We start from the raw sequence: 27,718 nt of genomic DNA on the forward strand, positions 1-27,718 counted from the left end.
GTGTTGGCTCACCTTCATTCACTTTTTAACAGTTGCACCATGCCGCTATTTTTAAGTCACTGTGTTCACATTTTAACTCTATTGTCATTATTATTGTCATCGGTGGTGTCCAGTGACAGTGACTTTGACTGTGATACAATGCGTCCGTTTAATGAATCGATAACGCTGTCGTCGGAAGATTCACCGTACAACCTAACGACAAATACATCACGGTACGAAAAGGGGGATGCTATAGAAGGTAAGTAAAACGTATGATTGTTATTTTTTTTTAGACATTTCAGTATTTCTTATTCTTCTGAAATCCCGATCAATAATTGTATGCGGACATACCTAAACGCAAAGCTTTATTAAATAAATCCCCCACGTGAATCAACGAGTTACGACCATCCCCGAAATAATTAGTATACATGTAATTGAAGATGCGCCGATTCACAATAGATTCTCGGCAAAGTATACAAACGCTGAAGTTGAAGACGAGAGCTGAGCTAATAATGCAACTCGCGTAACCAGAAAGACCAGCAAAAAACGCAGCATAGAAAACACTGTACGCGGAAGTCGTTGGTACTTTCAACTCGAACAAATACCACTCGGATGCCAACGCATTGTTGTATAACAGTCGCTCTGTATTACTCACAAGTGTGATATTTGAATTATGCAGGTACCGTAGGTTTTCGTAGAATAACAGCAACGCCTGACGCCATCACTGTGTATATCGTGGGCTGTACAACTCTACACACGTTTTACGTTGAATACCAACGCGTAGACATTTACGTTCATTGTTCTGTACGTCAAGGGGTAATATAATTTAAGGAGTCACTTGACATACTTTAGCGTACGCCATTTTTATGTTTCCATGCAATAACAATAAGTAATAAATCTTAATAAAAAAAATAACAGTTTTTCTCTGAAGTTGAATTGAACTTTGATAGATAGAAATGCTCAGAATGTACAGGTGGTTGTAACAGAGAAAGCTGGTCTTAAAACCGGATACACCGAGCGAGCGACATTCAACGATTGAGATATCTGTGTTTTGGAAACTTGTGTTTGCGGCACTATACATACGATGTTACCCAGATTTTATAATGGTCTATTTAATTTTTCTTTTTCTGGCCATGGATGAATTCCAGATCACTTGTTACATAAAACGAGAACTTTCGTGCAAAGAAAACTTTCTGTGACAACAAATGACGTAATAGGTGAAGACGCAGTCCCTCTACGTCCCGGTCAAGAAACGCTAGTCTTATTGATAAGGTGCAAGTCCGCCCACGTTGGGTTAGAAGACGTTGTGGAAATCCGCGAATCTTAAAATTTGGCGACTTGGTTCAAGTTGGTTATACGGTCACAAAAAAGCCTAGACATCAATAGTGAACAACATTAGATGTTTTGCAAATTGTGCAAACTTTCTTTTTTGAGAAAAATCTCCATATAACACAATTGTCAGAGCATCAGGTGTATGATCAAGCCCGTATGCGACAACGAGCCCCGAGGACTTTTCTGAAATATAAAATCTCAATTTGAGACTGTAAATTTTATTGCGGGAAGATTTAATATCCAAAGAGTCTGAGTACGAGGGTTTTATTTTACTTAAAACCCACCACGAAAACCATCTATAGAAATATATTTCGGAAAAAGGTATTTAGTGAGTTAAGTCATCAATTCCACACACACTATATAACAGAAAATGGGAACCATCTCCTATTCTCAAAATGAATATGTAAACACTGTAAAACATTTATTCGCAATGCTTGAACTGAATGCAGTACACCTGTGCGTGAGATTTGACCTTTCGGAAATTGAGGTCATTATTCTCACGCAACGTACATACTGAAATTGTAGCAAGTAAACCTCAGACGCAAGATTTGCATAATAATTGACTTATGAATATTCAAGATCGAACACACAAAAATCCTACATCACAAAAAGTCAATGACCGGCATCTTGCTCCAGATAGTTCGATGGGCGGCGTAGCTGTCACATCGCCAGTTGCATTGCCATCGGAACCTTTGAAGTTTTTTCTTAGTATAGTAAAACCTGGTGTTGCATCGTTGATGTCACGTGATCTGTAATAAAGTCTTAGGGCAATTTATGAAAACAAACACAATTGGGGCATTCTGATTGGCCGAGAAACATGAGATGGGTTTTAAATAACCGAAGACAACAAAAAATACCCAGTAATTGTGCGCTCAGAGTATTGGAGACATATTAAAAATAATTAGCCTTCCAAACAATTTGAGATGTACAACATGAAAACAATGTGATTCACATTATTTAAGTTTATAATACTTAGGCAAAATACAATTGATTTTACATTAGTGGTTTTCAGTCTAATATATTCCAGAACATCTCTACCACAAGGTCAATTTAAATCTGATTTTTTGAGATTAAAACCCGTGATATTGCTGGAAAAGTAAAAAAATTATAAATTAATATGCAAATTAGGTAATTAATATGCAGAGATTTAAACTAAAACTAAACATCTGTGCATTGTCGTTAATCATCCATGTACAAAGCTTCATTGACATGTAATGTAGTACTTGAAATATGAACGGAAAATTAAAAAATGCACTAATTATACAAATTAGGTAATTAATATGCACAGATATTAACTCAAACTAGGTGTGCAATTTCCCATAACAAGCATAGTACTGAGTTTCATCATAATACAATGAGGGGTACTTTAAATATCAGTGGAACAGTCATGGAACAGCTAAAAATTAGTTAATTATTATGCAAATTAGGTAATTAATATGTACAGATATTAATTCAAACTAGGTGCGCAATGTCCTATAACAAGCATTGTACTGAGTTTCATCATAATACAATGAGGGGTTCTTAAAATATCAATGGAACAGTCTTGGAACAGCTAAAAATTAGTTAATTATTATGCAAATTAGGTAATTAACATGCACAGATATTAATTCAAACTAGGTGCACAATTTCCCATAACAAGCATTGTACTGAGTTTCATCATAATACAATGAGTAGTTCTTTAAATATCAGTGGAACAGTCATGGAAAAGCTAAAAATTAGTTAATTATTATGCAAATTAGGTAATTAATATGCACAGATATTAATTCAAACTAGGTGCGCAATGTCCCATAACAAGCATTGTACTGAGTTTCATCATAATACAATGAGTGGTTCTTTAAATATCAGTGGAACAGTCTTGGAACAGCTAAAAATTAGCTAATTATCATGCAAATTAGCTAATTAATATGCACAGATATTAATTCAAACTAGGTGCGCAATGTCCCATAACAAGCATTGTACTGAGTTTCATCATAATACAATGAGAGGTTCTTCAAATATCAGTGGTACAGTCATGGAACAGCTAAAATTAGTTAATTATTATGCAAATTAGGTAATTAACATGCACAGATATTAATTCAAACTAGGTGCGCAATGTCCCATAACAAGCATTGTACTGAGTTTCATCATAATACAATGAGGGGTTCTTAAAATATCAATGGAACAGTCTTGGAACAGCTAAAAATTAGTTAATTATTATGCAAATTAGGTAATTAATATGCACAGATATTAATTCAAACTAGGTGCGCAATTTCCCATAACAAGCATTGTACTGAGTTTCATCATAATACAATGAGGGGTTCTTAAAATATCAATGGAACAGTCTTGGAACAGCTAAAAATTAGTTAATTATTATGCAAATTAGGTAATTAACATGCACAGATATTAATTCAAACTAGGTGCGCAATGTCCCATAACAAGCATTGTACTGAGTTTCATCATAATACAATGAGTGGTTCTTTAAATATCAGTGGAACAGTCATGGAAAAGCTAAAAATTAGTTAATTATTATGCAAATTAGGTAATTAACATGCACAGATATTAATTCAAACTAGGTGCGCAATTTCCCATAACAAGCATTGTACCGAGTTTCATCATAATACAATGAGTAGTTCTTTAAATATCAGTGGAACAGTCATGGAAAAGCTAAAAATTAGTTAATTATTATGCAAATTAGGTAATTAATATGCACAGATATTAATTCAAACTAGGTGCGCAATGTCCCATAACAAGCATTGTACTGAGTTTCATCATAATACAATGAGTGGTTCTTTAAATATCAGTGGAACAGTCTTGGAACAGCTAAAAATTAGCTAATTATCATGCAAATTAGCTAATTAATATGCACAGATATTAATTCAAACTAGGTGCGCAATGTCCCATAACAAGCATTGTACTGAGTTTCATCATAATACAATGAGTAGTTCTTTAAATATCAGTGGAAGTCATGGAACAGCTAAAAATTAGTTAATAATTATGCATATTAGGTAATTAATATGCACAGATATTAATTCAAACTAGGTGTGCAATGTCCCATAACAAGCATTGTACTGAGTTTCATCATAATACAATAAGTAATTCTTTAAATATCAGTGGAAAAGTCATGGAACAGCTAAAAATTAGTTAATTATTATGCAAATTAGGTAATTAATATGCACAGATATTAATTCAAACTAGGTGCGCAATTTCCTATAACAAGCATTGTACTGAGTTTCATCATAATACAATGAGTGGTTCTTTAAATATAAGTGGAACAGTCCTGGAACAGCTAAAAATTAGCTAATCGACATGCAAATTAGGTAATTAATATGCATGGATTGAAATCGAAACTTTACCAATTCTGCCCATTAGTCCAGAGCATCAAGTTCCATCAAAAACCAACATATGGTTTTTGAGATATCAGTGGAACAGACGGACACACACACACAGACACACACACACATACAGACAGGCTAACTGCAAAGACTCCCATTGTGTGTTTTGCACACAGGAGTAAAAAAAACTTGAGATGTCACCATAACAACCAATGATAAGAAGTGGCAAAATGGTCGCTATTACAAAATTTACAACCAGCATTTTTGAGAAATATCTTTGTGACCCTTAAATTTGTCAACGATTAAATGTTTGTTTTGATCTGTATGACATAATAAAATTTTGACAAATTATGGATATTTCCATGTATGAGTAGGTGATCTCAAATTATTGTAGAAAAATTAATATATATATAATGAAAATATACAGATAAGACACCATGTACAAAAAAATGTTCATCCACCCCTATCATTTCAAATGGTTGATCCCATATCCTAGATAAGAAATGTTGATGATATAATTTGTATCAAATTAAGGTTTTATAGTTTACATAGATATGGCAGTACAGGTCGATGTGGTATGTATTAGGGATATATAAGCAACACGTTTTTTTCAGTTTATGTATCAGTAATACCGACTTTTGTGATTCCAAATGAATATATACAAAGTAAAATGTTTGAATATTCATGCATCACACACATGCAAAAAATATGTTCAAGCAACTTGCATTACAGTAAAATACTTTATTTTAGCTGGAATTAATTTCCACTAAAAAGACTTTTAGGGTTTCTGCATGCAGTTTAGTTTTACTGATTTTTAATGAGTTAAAGCGGGCTGGTAGTCACTTGTGCATGCGCAGGAATTGAGTCCCAAGCGACGATAACAACGCACACTAAAAACGCAAAGGCTCATGATAGACTCTTGTTTGTAAAAAATGACATGCTATCTGACGCATGAGCAGGTGACGACTCCCCCGCTTTAAATGTGAAATATGACAATATATTCGCTGGATTATATTTTTACTGAATCATTCCTTCAGCAAAAATAAATTCCAAGCAAAAATAAAGTATTCTACACTACATTAAAGTTTACAAAACTCAAACGAGGGTTAATTTGGGTCAGTGAAAGGACTACGAAAAATGATGGATGTGATTATCACAGTTACATGAATTCGTGTGGATCAGCTTCACATGCCATACTACTCATTAATATACTTTTCAAGGTAGCTGGCTGGCTCGACACGAAAAGAAAAAGCCAAACGGTTCAACAGTTTTGAAGAAAAAGTTATTCATGGCATGACGGGTGATGCATCACTACCCCAATAGCTCAAAAGATTTGTCAATTGAGACGAAAATGACATTTTTTTTTAAAACACAGCCCACTGAAATAAATTTTGAAAGCAACTACCGGTAATATTTATATTATGTATATTTTATTCAAAAAAAAAAACATTTGAAGACCACATTGTGAATCTTGTAGTGTGCCCTCCAACCAGATATGACACATCACTGGCACGTCATTGATTCAACAGAAAATCATACAAAGTGATCTTGAAAAATGTCTTAGTTATGGAATTTGTAATAATATGGTAAAATGAAATTCACATTTTATAAACAAAATAATTGTAAAAACAAAGGAAATCAGGGGCCACAACATACTATACAGTCATATACCGTACATTTGATTTTATGAAGACATATCTCCCTAGCAGACAATAAGCTGACACAACTTCAATTTTGGGGATTTAATGTTTTTAATTTTTTTTTAATTTTTTAATTTCCTTAAAATAATCAGCCCTATTAGAAGCACACTGTTTTTTAGCCAAAGCAAACGCATCATAGCAGTAACTACATGGTTTTCTACAAGCTCCGAATATTTCTCTCACAACATGTGTAAACTTAACATCTAGTAAATGTATACTACAAACACACACATCATCCAAAAATATAGTTCTAACCTTAAAATAATGGTGATTATCATATGATGTTTGATATGGGTCTCATACAAAGTATACAACAGGTATAAAATACAATGTTTTTTCAGCATAATTCAAGCATGCGCTGCGCGACAACCAACGCTCTTTAAAATATCAAAGGAGAAATAGTATCGTGTAAACAAATGCCGATATTGTAAGTGTTTCTTTCAGTCTTTTGTATTTAAATGCAGATCAACCCAAAGTTCAAAGTCACCACTTATCCCCCCCCCCCCGGGACCCCTGGGGATCAACAACAGTCCGGGATTGTTAATTTTTAGAGGAAACACTTTTTTACTGCTTAAAATGATGAGTTTTGGGCCTTTTAAAAAAAACAAACCACATTTTTCAGTCAGTCACTAAGGGCAACAAAACAATTTTTTTTTTGGTCTTACGTCAAGTTTGACACTTTAACTACGGAGAATTGGTACGAATATGGCTAGTTAAATTTTACCAAATTCATTATTTTTTCCTGCAAGACATTTATATTTATTATTCATGTCTCAGTCTTTTCACAAAAAGAACAAGAATGTCTTGTATTTCTTGACTGTACACATCAGACTATATGTACTAGTTCACCGCAATAAACACCGTAATAAAGCAATCCATAACCTGCAATGAAACAATCAAGTCAAACTGCATTAATAACTAGAGAAGAATTTTCACCACAATGAGTTATAAAATGCACTAAATAATATGAGAAGGAATGCGAATAAATCAATGTCAGAAACTGTTTCCACTTGAAGTCACAACAGAGTGTATAAATAAATTGTGGGACACACCCTAACTTATTTTATACTGGGCTTCCGCTAAAGCCTTGCCAGTTAATAGTGGCGATTTATGTTAAGACTTGTTTACAACAAAATATCCCACTTTTACCACCAATGGCTATTATTGATTACAAACCATGAGTTCTACTCCATTGTTAGTTACCAGTTCTGGCCCATTGTTAGTTACCAGTTCTGGCCCATTGTTGGTTACCAGTTCTGGCCCATTATTGGTTACCAGTTCTAGCCCATTATTGGTTACCAGTTCTGGCCCATTGTTGGTTACCAGTTCTGGCCCATTATTGGTTACCAGTTCTGGCCCATTATTGGTTACCAGTTCTGGCCCATTATTGGTAACCAGTTCTGGCCCATTATTGATAACGAGTTCTGTTCTATTATTGGTAACCAGTTCTGGCCCATTATTGATAACCAGTTCTATTCTATTATTGGTTACCAGTTCTGGCCCATTATTGATTACCAGTTCTGGCCCATTGTTAGTTACCAGTTCTGGCCCATTGTTGGTTACCAGTTCTGGCCCATTATTGGTTACCAGTTCTGGCCCATTATTGATTACCAGTTCTGGCCCATTATTGGTTACCAGTTCTGGCCCATTATTGATAACCAGTTCTGGCCCATTATTGATAACCAGTTCTGGCCCATTATTGATTACCAGTTCTGGCCCATTATAGGTTACCAGTTCTGGCCCATTATTGGTAACCAGTTCTGGCCCATTATTGATAACCAGTTCTGTTCTATTATTGGTTACCAGTTCTGGCCCATTATTGATAACCAGTTCTGGCCCATTATAGGTTACCAGTTCTGGCCCATTATTGGTAACCAGTTCTGGCCCATTATTGATTACCAGTTCTGGCCCATTATAGGTTACCAGTTCTGGCCCATTATTGATTACCAGTTCTGTTCTATTATAGGTTACCAGTTCTGGCCCATTATTGATTACCAGTTCTGGCCCATTATTGATTACCAGTTCTGGCCCATTATAGGTTACCAGTTCTGGCCCATTATTGATTACCAGTTCTGTTCTATTATTGGTTACCAGTTCTGGCCCATTATTGATTACCAGTTCTGGCCCATTATAGGTTACCAGTTCTGGCCCATTATTGATTACCAGTTCTGTTCTATTATAGATTACCAGTTCTGGCCCATTATTGATTACCAGTTCTGGCCCATTATAGGTTACCAGTTCTGGCCCATTATTGATTACCAGTTCTGTTCTATTATTGGTTACCAGTTCTGGCCCATTATTGATTACCAGTTCTGGCCCATTATAGGTTACCAGTTCTGGCCCATTATTGATTACCAGTTCTGTTCTATTATAGATTACCAGTTCTGGCCCATTATTGATTACCAGTTCTGGCCCATTATAGGTTACCAGTTCTGGCCCATTATAGGTTACCAGTTCTGGCCCATTATTGATTACCAGTTCTGGCCCATTATTGATTACCAGTTCTGGCCCATTATTGATTACCAGTTCTGGCCCATTATTGATAACCAGTTCTGGCCCATTATTGATTACCAGTTCTGGCCCATTATAGGTTACCAGTTCTGGCCCATTATTGATTACCAGTTCTGTTCTATTATTGGTTACCAGTTCTGGCCCATTATTGATTACCAGTTCTGGCCCATTATAGGTTACCAGTTCTGGCCCATTATTGATTACCAGTTCTGTTCTATTATAGATTACCAGTTCTGGCCCATTATTGATTACCAGTTCTGGCCCATTATAGGTTACCAGTTCTGGCCCATTATTGATTACCAGTTCTGTTCTATTATTGGTTACCAGTTCTGGCCCATTATTGATTACCAGTTCTGGCCCATTATAGGTTACCAGTTCTGGCCCATTATTGATTACCAGTTCTGTTCTATTATAGATTACCAGTTCTGGCCCATTATTGATTACCAGTTCTGGCCCATTATAGGTTACCAGTTCTGGCCCATTATAGGTTACCAGTTCTGGCCCATTATTGATTACCAGTTCTGGCCCATTATTGATTACCAGTTCTGGCCCATTATTGATTACCAGTTCTGGCCCATTATTGATAACCAGTTCTGGCCCATTATAGGTTACCAGTTCTGGTCTATTATTGATTATCAGTTCTGGCCCATTATTGGTTACCAGTTCTGGCCCATTATTGATAACCAGTTCTGGCCCATTATTGATAACCAGTTCTGGCCCATTATTGATAACCAGTTCTGGCCCATTATTGATAACCAGTTCTGGCCCATTATTGATAACCAGTTCTGGCCCATTATAGGGTACCAGTTCTGGTCTATTATTGATTACCAGTTTTGGCCCATTATTGATTACCAGTTCTGGCCCATTATTGATTACCAGTTCTGGCCCATTATAGGTTACCAGTTCTGGCCCATTAATGATTACCAGTTCTGGCCCATTATTGATTACCAGTTCTGGCCCATTATTGATTACCAGTTCTGGCCCATTATAGGTTACCAGTTCTGGCCCATTATAGGTTACCAGTTCTGGCCCATTATTGATAACCAGTTCTGGCCCATTATTGATAACCAGTTCTGGCCCATTATTGATTACCAGTTCTGGCCCATTATAGGTTACCAGTTCTGGCCCATTATTGATTACCAGTTCTGTTCTATTATTGGTTACTAGTTCTGGTCTATTATTGGTTACCAGTTCTGGCCCATTATTGATAACCAGTTCTGGCCCATTATTGATTACCAGTTCTGGCCCATTATTGATTACCAGTTCTGTTCTATTATTGGTTACTAGTTCTGGTCTATTATTGGTTACCAGTTCTGGCCCATTATAGGTTACCAGTTCTGGCCCATTATTGATTACCAGTTCTGTTCTAATATTGGTTACTAGTTCTGGTCTATTATTGGTTTCCAGTTATGGTCAATTAATGGTTACCAGTTCTGGCAGGTTATAATCTCCTATCAGGGGTCAATGTCCGAGCAGTTCTGGCAGGTTATAATCTCCTATCAGGGGTCAGTGTCCGAGCAACTAAATAAGAGACATAATTGAAATTGTTTTTATTCTTTGCTAAAACTATCTTTCCTTCCATCTGTAGTTACTCTTAACGGTGAATGGTTTGAAGGGTTCTACATACAAGCATATTATACTAATGGCACAGGAGTCATTGGTAGCTTCATTGATGGCAATCTGACTTTATTAAATTGTAGTGGGGGAATCAATTCAGCAATTGCGAATTCTCCTGGAAAGCCCAAGATGAGTGAGGTATCAGTCACCTGGCAGTCAGAGATTGCCATGGAGACCATTGTGTTCAGGTAACGTCTCATTCTACTGATGTAACATGGCAAATCAGATGCAATTAATCTCTTGTACATTATAACATTTAGAGTATCAATCCTGCTTTAATTCCATGGAAACAATATTTTGGCAAATTTTGCAATTTTTGTAAAATATACAATGATATTTGTGGTAGATTTAGTAAACTTGATTATTATCCTAAATAATTAAACTGTAATAATGAGAATAAAATTATTTGTCAGACACTTAGTAGCTTCTGCTGCTGAAAATAACATTTCTGAGACAACATTATGTAAAATACATGCAACCTTGATAGTTTGAACCAGACCTCATCTCTCTTAGGTGTTATGATGATGATATTTTATTATTAAGGCCGATAATAATTAATGTAAAATGAGACACAATGAAATGATGGTCAGGATGCAGATATACAGATATATATAATCATGCAATTTCATTCCTGTGCATTTATCAAAACACATCTGGTGGATACACTGCTCTTTTTGTTTCAACAGAGCTGTGGTTGTAAACGAATGGAACACAGGAGGAAACTACTGGAATATTACATCAGAACAAATTGAAGCCTTGAATACAAATTACACATTTGGTTTCACATCTGATAACCCAACAAGTTTTACAGACATTTCATATATCATGACTGAAGATCAAACAACATATGAGACAGACAAAACATCTTCCATAACTACAGAACAAACAACAGTCTCTAAAACTGCAGAACCAACAACTTCTTCAACTACAAAGCCAACAACATTTTCTTCAACTACAGAACAAACAACAACTTCTCCAACTACAGAACAAACAACAACTTCTTCAACTACAGAACAAACAACAACTTCTTCAACTACAAAACCAACAACAACTTTTCAAACTACAGAAAAAACAACAACTTCACCAACTACAGAACCCACAACAACTTCACCAACTACAGAACAAACAACAGTCTCTAAAACTGCAGAACCAACAACAACAACTTCTTCAACTGCAGAATCAAGAACAACTTCTCCAACAACAAACTCTACAACTACAGTGACAACAACAACTTCTCCAACAACAGTCTCTAAAACTGCAGAACCAACAACAACAACTTCTTCAACTGCAGAATCAAGAACAACTTCTCCAACAACAAACTCTACAACTGCAGTGGCAACAACAACTTCTCCAACAACAGACTCTACAACTACAGTGGCAACAACAACTTCTCCAACAACAGACTCTACAACTACAGTGACAACAACAACTTCTCCAACAACAGACTCTACAACTACAGTGGCAACAACAACTTCTCCAACAACAGACTCTACAACTACAGTGACAACAACAACTTCTCCAACAACAGACTCTACAACTGCAGTGACAACAACAACTTCTCCAACAACAGACTCTACAACTACAGTGGTAACAACAACTTCTCCAACAACAGACTCTACAACTGCAGTGACAACAACAACTTCTCCAACAACAGACTCTACAACTACAGTGGCAACAACAACTTCTCCAACAACAGACTCTACAACTGCAGTGGCAACAACAACTTCTCCAACAACAGACTCTACAACTACAGTGACAACAACAACTTCTCCAACAACAGACTCTACAACTAAAGTGGCAACAACAACTTCTCCAACAACAGACTCTACAACTAAAGTGGCAACAACAACAACTTCCACAACAGAAACACCAACACTAGTTTCCACAACAAAGACATCACCACTAGCTTCTACAAGTGAGACACCACCGTTAGCTTCTACAAGTGAGACACCACCGCAAGCTTCAACAAGTGAGACACCATCACAAGCTTCAACAAGTAAGAGATCACCGCCAGCTTCAACAAGTGAGGCACCATCGCAAGCTTCAACAAGTGAGACACCATCACAAGCTTCAACAAGTGAGACACCATCGCAAGCTTCAACAAGTGAGAAACCATCGCAAGCTTCAACAAGTGAGACACCATTGCAAGCTTCAACAAGTGAGGCACCATCGCAAGCTTCAACAAGTGAGACACCATCACAAGCTTCAACAAGTGAGAGACCACCGCAAGCTTCAACAAGTGAGAGACCACCGCAAGCTTCAACAAGTGAGACACCATCGCAAGCTTCAACAAGTGAGACACCATCGCAAGTTTCAACAAGTGAGAAACCATCGCAAGCTTCAACAAGTGAGACACCATTGCAAGCTTCAACAAGTGAGAAACCATCGCAAGCTTCAACAAGTGAGACACCATCGCAAGCTTCAACAAGTGAGACACCATCGCAAGCTTCAACAAGTGAGAAACCATCACCAGCTTCAACAAGTGAGGCACCATCGCAAGCTTCAACAAGTGAGACACCATCACAAGCTTCAACAAGTGAGACACCACCGCAAGCTTCAACAAATGAGACACCATCGCAAGCTTCAACAAGTGAGACACCATCGCAAGCTTCAACAACTGAGACACCATCACAAGCTTCAACAAGTGAGAGACCACTGTTAAATTCAACAAGTCAGACACCATCACTAGCTTTAACAAGCAAATCAAAATCAACTATGCCTCTTCCACGAACAAGTCTCCAACCTCCAAGTAAGTTCTAATAGTGAATACAAAGACTTTTGTTATGAATTTCTCATGAAAGATATTCCCAAACTGTCCTTGACTGTGAATCAATCTATTTATATCTGATATCGTTATAAAGGCAACATATTGCATGTGTAATTTAAAAATTATGTATTTCATACCCTGATCAAACTTCTTTCTGTAATAACATTCTTACAGGCAAAAATGTTGTTGGATTGAAATTTACGCTGACCCAACTGGATTGGAATGATGACTACATGGATAAAACAAGTGATCAATACAAGGCACTAGAAAAAGAAATAAAAGATGAGGTACACCAATTTCTTTTCTTTGTGGGCACACAAGGTACATTCACATTATAGATTTTGAAAAATGTTGGGAATTATAATTATAAAACCACTGTGAAACATTATAAGCTATTAAATGAACTGAATACACTTTTTACACCATTCTTTTTCAATATCCTGATGTTCATATTGTTCCATTTGGATGTTTTAATATTTTACTAAATGTTAAATGCTTTATTAAGATACTATGCAAAGCTCGTTATAAATTATTAAAGACTATGATTACCAGCTACCACATTCTATTAATTATAGTTATTGGCCATTAACAAATATCACATTGATTATGTAGAATATGATGAGACAGTTTGATGTAAAAGTAAATCCAAATGGGAGGACGTTTTATAGAGTAGACAAGGGGGTCACCATCCAGAGCAAAAAAAGAGTGATCCAATCCATTCCAATTTCATGGGAGTAATCTTGGAAGGGACATTTTGTTAGGGTACTTAATCAAAACAGTTACATGTATCATAGGGAGCTATCCAGGGAGTTGTGAACATCCCACTGAACTAATATTTGTTAATGAATATGTATATTGTCAGAGGTACATTACTTGGGGTTTGCAACTCGCATAGTACTGTATGGTGACATCATGTCAAGATCCCATTCAAGTCTCTTCTCGTAGATAGCGAGACTGGGGCTACGACCTTCTGACATGACATATATCAATGGTCAAGGTTTGTAATGAAAAAATAAAACTTTTCTTGCCACTATCATAGTGAAAAATGTAATACATCGAAAATGTACAGAAAATATAGTTCTCGTAATCCGTCATATCGTGGGCAGCTATTTTGATCCACCTGGACATCCCAGTATCCTAGTTACCTCGGGTGTGCGTATTCGCATTTTTCTGAGTTGGAACGCTTATGCGAAAGCGAGATTGTAACGGGATCTTGGTATCATGTCACCGTAGTTACAAACCCCAAGTAATGTACCTCTGATATTATACAGATAACATGAATAATTTGTTTGTCTTTAATAGTTCCACAAGCTGTATAAAAGCAACAACAATTATCAAAACATAAATATACGAGGCTTCAGGTATGTATTTATACAAAGCAAACTGTATACATTTGTACTGTTTATCTCAGCAAGGACCTAGCTTGTATTCATATGGAGATTGTCAACTGCCACACTTGTATTCATATGGAGATTGTCAACTGCCACACTTGTATTCATATGAAGAGTGTAAACTGCCACACTTGTATTCATATGAAGAGTGTAAACTGCCACACTTGTATTTATATGAAGAGTGTAAACTGGCACACTTGTATTCATATGAAGAGTGTAAACTGCCACACTTGTATTCATATGAAGAGTGTAAACTGCCACACTTGTATTTATATGAAGAGTGTAAACTGGCACACTTGTATTCATTTGAAGAGTGTAAACTGCCACACTTGTATTCATATGAAGAGTGTAAACTGCCACACTTGTATTTATATGAAGAGTGTAAACTGCCACACTTGTATTCATATGAAGAGTGTAAACTGCCACACTTGTATTCATATGAAGAGTGTCAACTGCCACACTTGTATTCATATGAAGAGTGTCAACTGCCACACTTGTATTCATATGAAGAGTGTAAACTGCCACACTTGTATTCATATGAAGAGTGTAAACTGCCACACTTGTATTCATATGTAGATTGTAAACTGCCACACTTGTACTCATATGAAGAGTGTAAACTGCCACACTTGTATTCATATGTAGATTGTAAACTGCCACACTTGTATTCATATGTAGATTGTAAACTGCCACACTTGTATTCATATGAAGAGTGTAAACTCCCACACTTGTATTCATTTGGAGATTGTAAACTGCCACACTTTTATTCATATGGAGATTCTAAACTGCCACACTTGTATTCATATGTAGATTGTAAACTGCCACACTTGTATTCATATGGAGAGTGTAAACTGCCACACTTGTATTCATATGGAGATTGTAAACTGCCACACTTGTATTCATATGAAGAGTGTAAACTGCCACACTTGTATTCATATGTAGATTGTAAACTGCCACACTTGTACTCATATGAAGAGTGTAAACTGCCACACTTGTATTCATATGTAGATTGTAAACTGCCACACTTGTATTCATATGTAGATTGTAAACTGCCACACTTGTATTCATATGAAAAGTGTAAACTCCCACACTTGTATTCATTTGGAGATTGTAAACTGCCACACTTTTATTCATATGGAGATTCTAAACTGCCACACTTGTATTCATATGTAGATTGTAAACTGCCACACTTGTATTCATATGGAGAGTGTAAACTGCCACACTTGTATTCATATGGAGATTGTAAACTGCCACACTTGTATTCATATGGAGATTGTCAACTGCCACACTTGTATTCATATGAAGAGTGTAAACTCCCACACTTGTATTCATTTGGAGATTGTAAACTGCCACACTTTTATTCATATGGAGATTCTAAACTGCCACACTTGTATTCATATGTAGAATGTAAACTGCCACACTTGTATTCACATGGAGATTGTAAACTGGTACACTTGTATGTATTCATGTGGAGAGTGCAAACTGCCACACTTGTATTCATATGTAGATTGTAAACTGCCACACTTGTATTCATATGGAGAGTGTAAACTGCCACACTTGTATTCATATGGAGATTGTAAACTGCCACACTTGTATTCATATGGAGATTGTCAACTGCCACACTTGTATTCATATGAAGAGTGTAAACTCCCACACTTGTATTCATTTGGAGATTGTAAACTGCCACACTTTTATTCATATGGAGATTCTAAACTTCCACACTTGTATTCATATGTAGAATGTAAACTGCCACACTTGTATTCACATGGAGATTGTAAACTGGTACACTTGTATGTATTCATGTGGAGAGTGTAAACTGCCACACTTGTATTCATATGGAGATTGTAAACTGCCACACTTGTATTCATATGACTGTAATCACCCCACATGCATTCATATGGAGATTGTAAACTGCCACACTTGTATTCATATGGAGATTGTAAACTGCCACACTTGTATTCATATGGAGATTGTAAACTGCCACACTTGTATTCATGTGGAGATTGTCAACTGCCACACTTGTATTCATATGGAGATTGTAAACTGCCACACTTGTATTCATGTGGAGATTGTCAACTGCCACACTTGTATTAATATGAAGAGTATAAACTGCCACACTTGTATTCATGTGGAGATTGTAAACTGCCACACTTTTATTCATGTGGAGACTGTAAACTGCCACACTTGTATTCATGTGGAGATTGTAAACTGCCACATTTGTATTCATATGGAGATTGTAAACTGCCACACTTGTATTCATATGGAGATTGTCAACTGCCACACTTGTATTCATATGGAGATTATCAACTGCCACACTTGTATTCATATGGAGAAATTTCAACTGCCACACTTGTATTCATATGGAGATTGTAAACTGCCACACTTGTATTCATATGAAGAGTTTAAACTGCCACACTTGTATTCATATGGAGATTGTAAACTGCCACACTTGTATTCATATGTAGATTGTAAACTGCCACACTTGTATTCATATGAAGAGTGTAAACTCCCACACCTGTATTCATATGGAGATTGTAAACTGCCACACTTGTATTCATATGGAGATTGTAAACTGCCACACTTGTATTCATATGGAGATTGTAAACTGCCACACTTGTATTCATGTGGAGATTGTCAACTGCCACACTTGTATTAATATGAAGAGTATAAACTGCCACACTTGTATTCATGTGGAGATTGTAAACTGCCACATTTTTATTCATGTGGAGACTGTAAACTGCCACACTTGTATTCATGTGGAGATTGTAAACTGCCACACTTGTATTCATATGGAGATTGTAAACTGCCACACTTGTATTCATATGGAGATTGTCAACTGCCACACTTGTATTCATATGGAGATTATCAACTGCCACACTTGTATTCATATGGAGAAATTTCAACTGCCACACTTGTATTCATATGGAGATTGTAAACTGCCACACTTGTATTCATATGAAGAGTTTAAACTGCCACACTTGTATTCATATGGAGATTGTAAACTGCCACACTTGTATTCATATGTAGATTGTAAACTGCCACACTTGTATTCATATGAAGAGTGTAAACTCCCACACCTGTATTCATATGGAGATTGTAAACTGCCACACTTGTATTCATATGTAGATTGTAAACTGCCACACTTGTATTCATATGTAGATTGTAAACTGCCACACTTGTATTCATATGGCGAGTGTAAACTGCCACACTTGTATTCATATGGAGATTGTAAACTGCCACACTTGTATTCATATGGAGTGTAAACTGCCACACTTGTATTCATACGGAGTGTAAGCTGCCACACTTATATTCATATGATTGTAATCACCCCACATGCATTCATATGGAGATTGTAAACTGCCACACTTGTATTCATATGGAGATTGTAAACTGCCACACTTGTATTCATATGGAGATTGTAAACTGCCACACTTGTATTCATGTGGAGATTGTCAACTGCCACACTTGTATTCATATGGAGATTGTAAACTGCCACACTTGTATTCATGTGGAGATTGTCAACTGCCACACTTGTATTAATATGAAGAGTATAAACTGCCACACTTGTATTCATGTGGAGATTGTAAACTGCCACACTTTTATTCATGTGGAGACTGTAAACTGCCACACTTGTATTCATGTGGAGATTGTAAACTGCCACACTTGTATTCATATGGAGATTGTAAACTGCCACACTTGTATTCATATGGAGATTGTCAACTGCCACACTTGTATTCATATGGAGATTATCAACTGCCACACTTGTATTCATATGGAGAAATTTCAACTGCCACACTTGTATTCATATGGAGATTGTAAACTGCCACACTTGTATTCATATGAAGAGTTTAAACTGCCACACTTGTATTCATATGGAGATTGTAAACTGCCACACTTGTATTCATATGTAGATTGTAAACTGCCACACTTGTATTCATATGAAGAGTGTAAACTCCCACACCTGTATTCATATGGAGATTGTAAACTGCCACACTTGTATTCATATGGAGATTGTAAACTGCCACACTTGTATTCATATGGAGATTGTAAACTGCCACACTTGTATTCATGTGGAGATTGTCAACTGCCACACTTGTATTAATATGAAGAGTATAAACTGCCACACTTGTATTCATGTGGAGATTGTAAACTGCCACACTTTTATTCATGTGGAGACTGTAAACTGCCACACTTGTATTCATGTGGAGATTGTAAACTGCCACACTTGTATTCATATGGAGATTGTAAACTGCCACACTTGTATTCATATGGAGATTGTCAACTGCCACACTTGTATTCATATGGAGATTATCAACTGCCACACTTGTATTCATATGGAGAAATTTCAACTGCCACACTTGTATTCATATGGAGATTGTAAACTGCCACACTTGTATTCATATGAAGAGTTTAAACTGCCACACTTGTATTCATATGGAGATTGTAAACTGCCACACTTGTATTCATATGTAGATTGTAAACTGCCACACTTGTATTCATATGAAGAGTGTAAACTCCCACACCTGTATTCATATGGAGATTGTAAACTGCCACACTTGTATTCATATGTAGATTGTAAACTGCCACACTTGTATTCATATGTAGATTGTAAACTGCCACACTTGTATTCATATGGCGAGTGTAAACTGCCACACTTGTATTCATATGGAGATTGTAAACTGCCACACTTGTATTCATATGGAGTGTAAACTGCCACACTTGTATTCATACGGAGTGTAAGCTGCCACACTTATATTCATATGATTGTAATCACCCCACATGCATTCATATGGAGATTGTAAACTGCCAGTCATATCCATATTCACATTGTATTTTCATAGCAAGGGAAGTGTGAAATCAGAAGTGGAAATTGTCTACAAGGAGCCACTGTCACAGTCAGAGAGAGCCGCAGCAGTCAGAATATTCAAATCATTTGTAGAAAATAACGGCACAATAGCTGAGTCTACAATTGATAAGGTCCTGGTGGAAGATAAAACCGGTCAGTGGATATTATTACATTATATGTCATCTTTCATTAGACATTAAGAAATCTAAAAATAAATGTCATATAAAGTTAGGCAATTTAATTTTTGTATTTTAATTTTTATGTTTTGTTCATTGTATGATCTTGCATATAGTGTGAAAGTTGCTGACTGAAAAAAAACTGATTGGATTATTAAATGTTTTAAATGAATATTGCCTTGAGATATCTTACTTCATCAAAATTGACCATTGTTAAATTTGTATAGAACATGAAACTATTTTTGTGTTGTCAAATCTCAATGATGTGTGTTTTGAAGCCACCACGACGATGCTATGACTTTTGTTTGTCCTGTTTTTACATTTGATTTCTTGTATAAGGTTCGGATTTCCCAATTAACGGAAATGGTCTATTGTCATATTTTGTGACGATATCTATACATGTACACATGTATGGGGGAAATATTTCTATAGAATCTTGGCATAATTTCCCACGCCAACATTACGGTGCCCCTTTTTGCTTATTTTATCATTTTCCAGTAATTTTGTTTGTTAATTTTAAAGCAAGTGTACATAATTTCTCAACCACAACAGATTTTATTCAAAATTAAACTAACACTTTACTTGTGTACATATTTCAGGTGAATTTGTTGAGATCGATGTGTGTACAATATTCCCATGTCCCGAGGACATGGTTTGTGAGATCGTCAACGGAGTCTGCACATCTACCTGCGAAAACAATATGATGTATTGTTTAAATTCTGGTGTTTGTGTTGCCAGGCAACCAGATGTCATAGAATGCTTGTAAGATATACTTTCAATACTTTCAGAATTTTGGATATAAAGTTAATTTTGGATTGAAAAACTTACACAAATGGCGGGGGGGGGGGGGGGGGATAGATAAATCCATTTTTTGTGAACTAGCTCAGTTGTGACACTTTATATTACTGAGGATAATGATAATATTGTCTCTCCCTAGATGCCCTGAATTATATTCTGGAAATAGATGTCAAATCAAAGAATCAAAAAATCCAGGTAACAATAACGTTGAAAATATTATTATTCACTGTGCTAATGAGTTTGAATATCTATGCTAATGTTATTGAATATTAAATATGCTAATGTTATTGAATATTAAATGTGCTAATGAGTTTGAATATATATACTAATGAATTTGAATATCTATACTGAGTTTGAATATCTATGCTAATGAGTTTGAATATTAAATATGCTAATTAGTTTGAATATCTATATATGCAAATGTGTTTGAATATTAAATATGCCAATGTGTTGAATTTAAATATGCTAATGTATTTGAATATTAAATATGATAATGAGTTTTAATATTAAATATGCCAATGTATTTGAATATTAAATATGCTAATGAGTTGAATAATAAATATGGTAATGCATTTTAATATTAAATGTGCTGATGTATTTGAATATTAAATATGGTAATGAGTTTGAATATTAAATATGGTAATGAGTTTTAATATTAAATATGCTAATGAATTGAATATTAAATATGGTAATGAGTTTTAATATTAAATATGCTAATTAGTTTGATTATTAAATATGCTAATGAGTTTGAATATTAATATATATTAATGAAATTGTATTCTTAATTACAGGTTTAACCCAGCGTGACATTATCGGAATAGTTGCTGGTGTCTTAGCAGGTGTAATCATTTTATTCATCATGCTGGTTTTGATCATAAAGAGTCATCGAGTAGAAGATAAGGAAAAGAAAAAGTAAGTTTAAACAGAGGTACATTACTTGGGGTTTGCAAAGCACATAGTACTGCATAGTGACATCATACCAAGATCCCATTCAAGTCTCATCTCGTAGATAGCGAGACTGATGCTACTACCTTCTGACATGACATAGGCGGTTTGTAATAAAACAATAAAACATGTATTACCACATTCATAGTGAAAAAATGTAATACATCGAAAATGTACAGAAATTATAGTTATCGTAATCCGTCATATCGTGAGCAGCTATTTTGATCCACCTAGACATCCCAGTATCCTAGTTACCTCGGGCATGCGTATTCGCATTTTTCTGAGTTGGAACGCTTAAGCGAGAGTGAGATTGTAACGGGATCTTGGTATCATGCCACCGTAGTTACAAACCCCAAGTAATGTAATGGTTTAAACAAAATTATTTTTCCACACAGCATTACATGTTTATGGTTACTACACCCCTGCCCCCTCTCGCTTTCTTTAAGAATGTTGACCATATCCTATTGGTGACCACTTATATTTATGCATAATTATTCGGTCACATGTTATAGATATTACAGGTCACAAAGATTTCTGCAATAATCTCAGAAAGAGATTATCGCAGACTGAATTTCCCTAATTTAGGTCAGAAAGAGATTATCGCAGACTGAATTTCCCTAACTTAGGTCAGAAAGAGATTATCGCAGACTGAATTTCCCTAACTTAGGTCAGAAAGAGATTATCGCAGACTGAATTTCCCTAATTTAGGTCAGAAAGAGATTATCGCAGACTGAATTTCCCTAATTTAGGTCAGAAAGAGATTATCGCAGACTGAATTTCCCTAATTTAGGTCAGAAAGAGATTATCGCAGACTGAATTTCCCTAATTTAGGTCAGAAAGAGATTATCGCAGACTGAATTTCCCTAATTTAGGTCAGAAAGAGATTATTGCAGACTGAATTTCCCTAATTTAGGTCAGAAAGAGATTATCGCAGACTGAATTTCCCTAATTTAGGTCAGAAAGAGATTATCGCAGACTGAATTTCCCTAATTTAGGTCAGAAAGAGATTATCGCAGACTGAATTTCCCTAATTTTGGTCCGAAAGAGATTATCGCAGACTGAATTTCCCGAATTTTGGTTATACATGTATGTAAATGGTGTTAACTCATAAGACATGATGATGGAGCATCATTGTAAACTTTTGGCTCCATCTACAAAATGATTTCATGTAGTCTGCTTCTTCTCACATGAAATGTTGATAAAAATGACAAAACTTTTTGATCAAAAACTAAAAGAAACAAGTCATTGTCAATGACACGTCCCCGTTCCGTTCATATTTGAGTGACATATACATTCAAAGCAGATCATGACCGAAATGCACCTGCATATGTACAACACATTATGCTAAATCTGAACAAAATCCATCCATGCATGACTGAGATCCGGTTCTGGAATTGTGAAAATACGTGATTTTGATGCATTTTCGGCCTTAAAATGGCCATCATTCCGCTATTGTTAAGCAGATCATGAAACAAATGCACATATCTATTTGTGACATGATGTACCATGTGTGTGTGAAGTTTGAACTTGATCAATCCAGACATGTCTTGGATACGGATCCAGAACTGAATTCTTTAACAAAATGGCCGCCAGTCGGCCATTTCGAACTTGATCCCCCCAAAAAAAGACGTGCATCAAGGTCCTATTATGTTTAATGTATGTACCAAATTTGAACAAAATCCATCCATGCATAACTGAGATACGGGTCCGGAATGGTGAAAATGTGCAATTTCAATGCATTTTCGGCTTTAAAGCGGCCCCCATTTGGCTATCGTTAATGAGATCATGAAACAAATGCACATACATATTTGTGACATGATGTACCTTGTGTGTGTGTGAAGTTTGAACTTGATCAATCCAGACATGTCTCGGATACGGATCCAGAACTGAATTCTTTAAAACAAAATGGCCGCCAGTCGGCTATTTCGAACTTGATCCGAAAAAAAAAATAACGTGCATCAAGGTCCTATTATGTTTAATGTATGTATCAAATTTGAATGAAATCCGTCCATGCATAACTGAGATCCGGGTCCGGAATGGTGAAAATGTGCGATTTCAATGCATTTTCGGCCTTCAAGCGGCCGCCATTTGGCTATCGTTAATGAGATCATGAAACAAATGCACATACATATTTGTGACATGATGTACCTTGTGTGTGTGAAGTTTGAACTCGATCAATCCAAGCATGTCTCAGATACGGATCCAGAACTGAATTCTTTAAAACAAAATGGTCGCCAGTCGGCCATTTCGAACCCGATCCAAAAAAAAAAATGACGTGCATCAAGGTCCTATTATGTTTAATGTATGTACCAAATTTGAACAAAATCCGTCCATGCATAACTGAGATCCGGGTCCGGAATGGTGAAAATGTGCGATTTTGATGCATTTTCGGCCTTAAAATGGCCGCTATTCGGCTATCGTTAATCGGATCATGAAAAAAATGCATGTGCATATGTCCCATATAATGTGTGATGTATGAGTGAAGTTTGAACTTAATCGGTCAATGCATGTTCGAGATACAGGTGATCACGGACGCACGGACGGATGGACGCACACAGGGCAAAACATAAGTCTGCGTCCGAACGGGGACTAATAACTAAAACTGTCTGTATGATCCAAAATGATGATGAAATTTCGTGAGAATTTTACAAAATGTGAAAATTCTACAAAATTTGAAAATATTTGTACTGAATTTTGGCGGGAAAATTATCTGGCACTCAAAGGGTTACACATGCACATTTCTGAACTGATGAAGTATAGATATCTCTCAATTCTATAATCCTTAATGAAAGGTAGGAATTTTGCTATTCAACAATAAAAATCAAATTTTTGCTGCAAACATCAAAACTGTTTCTTTTTACTTATTACACAAGATTTTGCAGTGAACAGGAAATCCCCTATTTGCATGCCATTTTCATAAATATATGACACATCACATGACACATCACATGACACATCACATGATGCATCACATGACGCATCACTATGTGTTTTACTCACATTTGGTATCACAAAGGTAAGTTTGACTCAGTATTGCAGTCGAATCAAAACATCTGAAAAAAAAAAGCTGCTCTCTGATTGGTCAAGGCACAATCTTGGAGTAATTTCACACCGACTTATTGCTGGGATCAAAATAATGAAAAAAATTAATTTTATGCCTTTATATTGCAAACCCGTGGTAACAATAGTAATAGTTGAATCATTTTTTATTTTCATCTACATTTATTTTCTAGTAAAAATGTCGACTTTTATGAATTGAACCTTTATGAAGGAGATTCAACTTTCAACGGAGGACTAGCTGATGATATTCGTGAGACAGAGCTGAATGAAAATAAACCCACTATAGAAAACGAGACCCAAACAGACATCAAAGCAGTTGTTATTGAAAACAACAGCTCCCAACAAAAAACAGAAGACAAAGAGCAAACAGAAAATACTGATGATAAAGAGAGAGAAAATGTGGATGATTATGATGGAGAAAACTATTATCCTACTGATGACGAAGATGAAGAACAAGATGTGGCAGCAGATAACCATGACTACCAGCGCATAAGCACTTTTGAGCAGAGTTCTTTTAAGCCCAGTGAATTTGAGATGCGAGATGAGGTACCCGATATTCATTTGTAATTGCCTCATATCGACTGAATGTAAATGATTTTAAAATCACAAAGCTAACTGATCTGATGTTATTTATTCAGTTCAACCAGAAATACAAAACTTAATTTCTCTCTGTATGCCCTGTCATTTGTGCCCGACATAGAGGCCACATCACATTATGTACAACCATAGAGCTATATTTCCATGGTAACATGAAACAGCATTTTGTTACAGTTTCATTCAAAGCAATTGCTTAAAAAATAGTTCTTTTTTGTTCTTCTAAAACTAACGTACATAATCAATAAATCAACGAAAAGTACCCCCCCCCCCCCACACCTATCAAAATGTATAATTTTTTCACCCTACACGTATAGACCAGTTTCCCTGGAAGTTGAAGATATGGCATTTCACATGTGCGTGCATGCTGGATATGGGGTGTGTAACGTAAACGTTGATGTTACAAAGATAAAATTGTTTTTTATCGAATATAAGCAGACTGATATGTTTGTTTTTCTCACTATAACAACAGCACCCCCAGTTTCATTACTTTTAGGAAAGTGGTCTATGTCGCCAACCTACAATTTGACATAAGATTTTGACCAATTTGACCATTTAACCAAAAAAAACAGAAAATCCTCAACTTTAAAACATTGAACCAGAAAAACAGAGTGTATTCAATGTTACAGTAGTTAATTTGTTAATGTAATATTTTATTTCTCCATAATATTAACTTCATTTTTGCAAAATTTAACAACAATGTTAAAATCAAGTAGATTTTAGACTTCAGTTCAAGACATCTTCTGTAATTAATTATGCAACGAGAAAATTGATCCACTTTTATCTTTTTACTATAATCCAATATTCAGATGTTACTCCTTAATATTGTTGTATATCATGGTATATTTAAATTATACTCTAATATCATGGTATATTTAGATTATACTCTATATCATTGTAAATCTATATTCTACTCTTAGTAACAAGGTATATTTAGATTACACACTAATATCATGGTATATTTAGATTACACTCTTATATCATGGTATATTTAGACTCCACTCTAATATCATGGTATATTTAAATTATACTCTTAGTAACAAGGTATATTTAGTACCATGTAACTTAACAATATCAGATTTATTAAACAAGTGTAGTATTTTTTATTTGACTCAAGCCTTCGGTGAGAAACAAGTGAAAATTACTACACATCAAGGATATGCTGGTAACATAATTTTTTTGAGTCAATTCAAACTGTGACCTTTTCACAAACCTTGCCAAATTTCTGTGTGCGGAGAAGTTAAGGTTGGGGGAATTTGAAAAGACATTTGAAACTTCCAAAAAAAATATTTAAGTTCATATATTTCTCAATAATAATAATTCAAGAATTATTTTTTAAAATCACCAACATCTTGATATATTGGTATACTATGTGATAGTGAGCCGTGATATTAAAAAGTCAATGTGCTTGCATGGACCAATCAGATTGTCAGGATTTATATTACATTATATGGTAATATAGAAAATTTATTATACTGCTTTACCTGTATTTATTACACAGAACTGCCATGATTTATGGGATGAATTTATATTATGCTTTAGTATGATTTCTGTGATTCGATGAAATTCTTATTTATGACTTATACTGCTATTGTTTCATATTTTCTTGCTTAATGACATATTAATATTATAATATCATGTCAGAGATGGTGATTTGTGTTATCAAAAATAAATTGAACGTCAACTTCTGGCAGTATCCACAAAACAGTTCCATTTATAGTCTGCTATTTTCAGCATAATATGTTGTGAAAATTAAAAATTTTTTGAATTAACCTAACACATTTTACATTTTGTATGTTCAGTACAAAATTACCCAAATTTGAGCAGGAACAAAATTTGCTGCCTAGGCTAACAAGTGTTTTAAAATTGCACTGTGAGTTCATTCTTAGAGGGGTTTGGAACTATGTGAAATATTTACCCATGTTTCAAATATAAAATATAAAACTCAAATGGCCGTCAAGATCTCTTTGAGGATATGAGAGTCATATGACTTCAGTTACATGACTTGTTATTCTCCTTTAAATATTCTCTTCCGTCATCACATTCATTGCTCTAAATACCATGGTTATGTAGACTAGTGAAACAATAAATGCAATAATCAGAAAGAATGAAGGGAAGAAACAAGTCTCACGGCTCTCTCACTCTCAATGAGATGTTGGCGGCCATTTTTATCTATAGTAGCAGCCTATAAAGTCAAAGCATCACCAACATTTGGACAACGGAAATCATTGAACACAGATGGTTTGCTATATTATTTTCCTGAACGTCGCACAAATTCAGACAAAATTTATTATAATTGTCTCAATAATCTGTTATAAATGACCTTTGAGGCCAACTTTCATGAAAGTTTTCAAAGAAATCTTACCTATCTTTCACATGTTTGTTTTTTATTATTCAACAGTATTAAAAATTTTACGAGATACATTTTGTATTAAATACTCAAAATGAGGTCACTTATAATGGAGCTATGATTGATCAAATGTACATCTTTTTACAAATTCTATATTTTAGCAGATGATATTTCTGTGATGTTTTCGGGATTTGTCATTAATATTTTATTCTAGTTGTACATGTGCCAAAGGTTAATATTCATTAAAATATTTGTTGTTGTTATTTTGTGAATATTTTTAAATTATGCAATAATTTATTCAGAATAAAGACATTTTATAAATCAGTAACATGTCCATACATGGG

General features: G+C 35.3%; 2 protein-coding genes across 2 annotated transcripts in view; one reads left to right on the top strand and one right to left on the bottom strand.

Moving 5' to 3' along the window:
- LOC100366750 (uncharacterized) lies at positions 1-27,698 on the top strand. Its single transcript, XM_085495307.1, has 10 exons — positions 1-238; positions 10,422-10,638; positions 11,137-13,199; positions 13,392-13,504; positions 14,520-14,578; positions 19,447-19,604; positions 20,227-20,389; positions 20,565-20,620; positions 21,217-21,337; positions 24,604-27,698. Exons 1-10 carry the CDS (start codon positions 40-42, stop codon positions 24,995-24,997), a joined length of 3,543 nt encoding a protein of 1,180 aa, XP_085351433.1. The 5' UTR covers positions 1-39; the 3' UTR covers positions 24,998-27,698.
- Positions 6,036-27,718, bottom strand: part of LOC102804167 (FAST kinase domain-containing protein 3, mitochondrial-like) — a 34,302-nt gene continuing 12,619 nt past the window's right edge. The window contains exon 10 of the mRNA XM_085495308.1: positions 6,036-7,204. The gene's annotated coding sequence lies outside the window, so the exon portion shown is untranslated. The remainder of the gene's footprint in view (positions 7,205-27,718) is intronic.

This window comes from Saccoglossus kowalevskii, chromosome 21 (assembly GCF_978046115.1).
Source record: "Saccoglossus kowalevskii chromosome 21, keSacKowa6.1, whole genome shotgun sequence".
NCBI classification, from domain to species: Eukaryota; Metazoa; Hemichordata; class Enteropneusta; family Harrimaniidae; genus Saccoglossus; species Saccoglossus kowalevskii.

Bases quoted from the DNA above. Each gene is read 5' to 3' on its own strand.
- LOC100366750 (XM_085495307.1), top strand. From the start codon at position 40: ATGCCGCTATTTTTAAGTCACTGTGTTCACATTTTAACTCTATTGTCA. The intron at 10,639-11,136 runs GTAACGTCTCAT...TTGTTTCAACAG, and splicing joins ATGGAGACCATTGTGTTCAG to AGCTGTGGTTGTAAACGAAT. The intron at 13,200-13,391 runs GTAAGTTCTAAT...ACATTCTTACAG, and splicing joins AACAAGTCTCCAACCTCCAA to GCAAAAATGTTGTTGGATTG.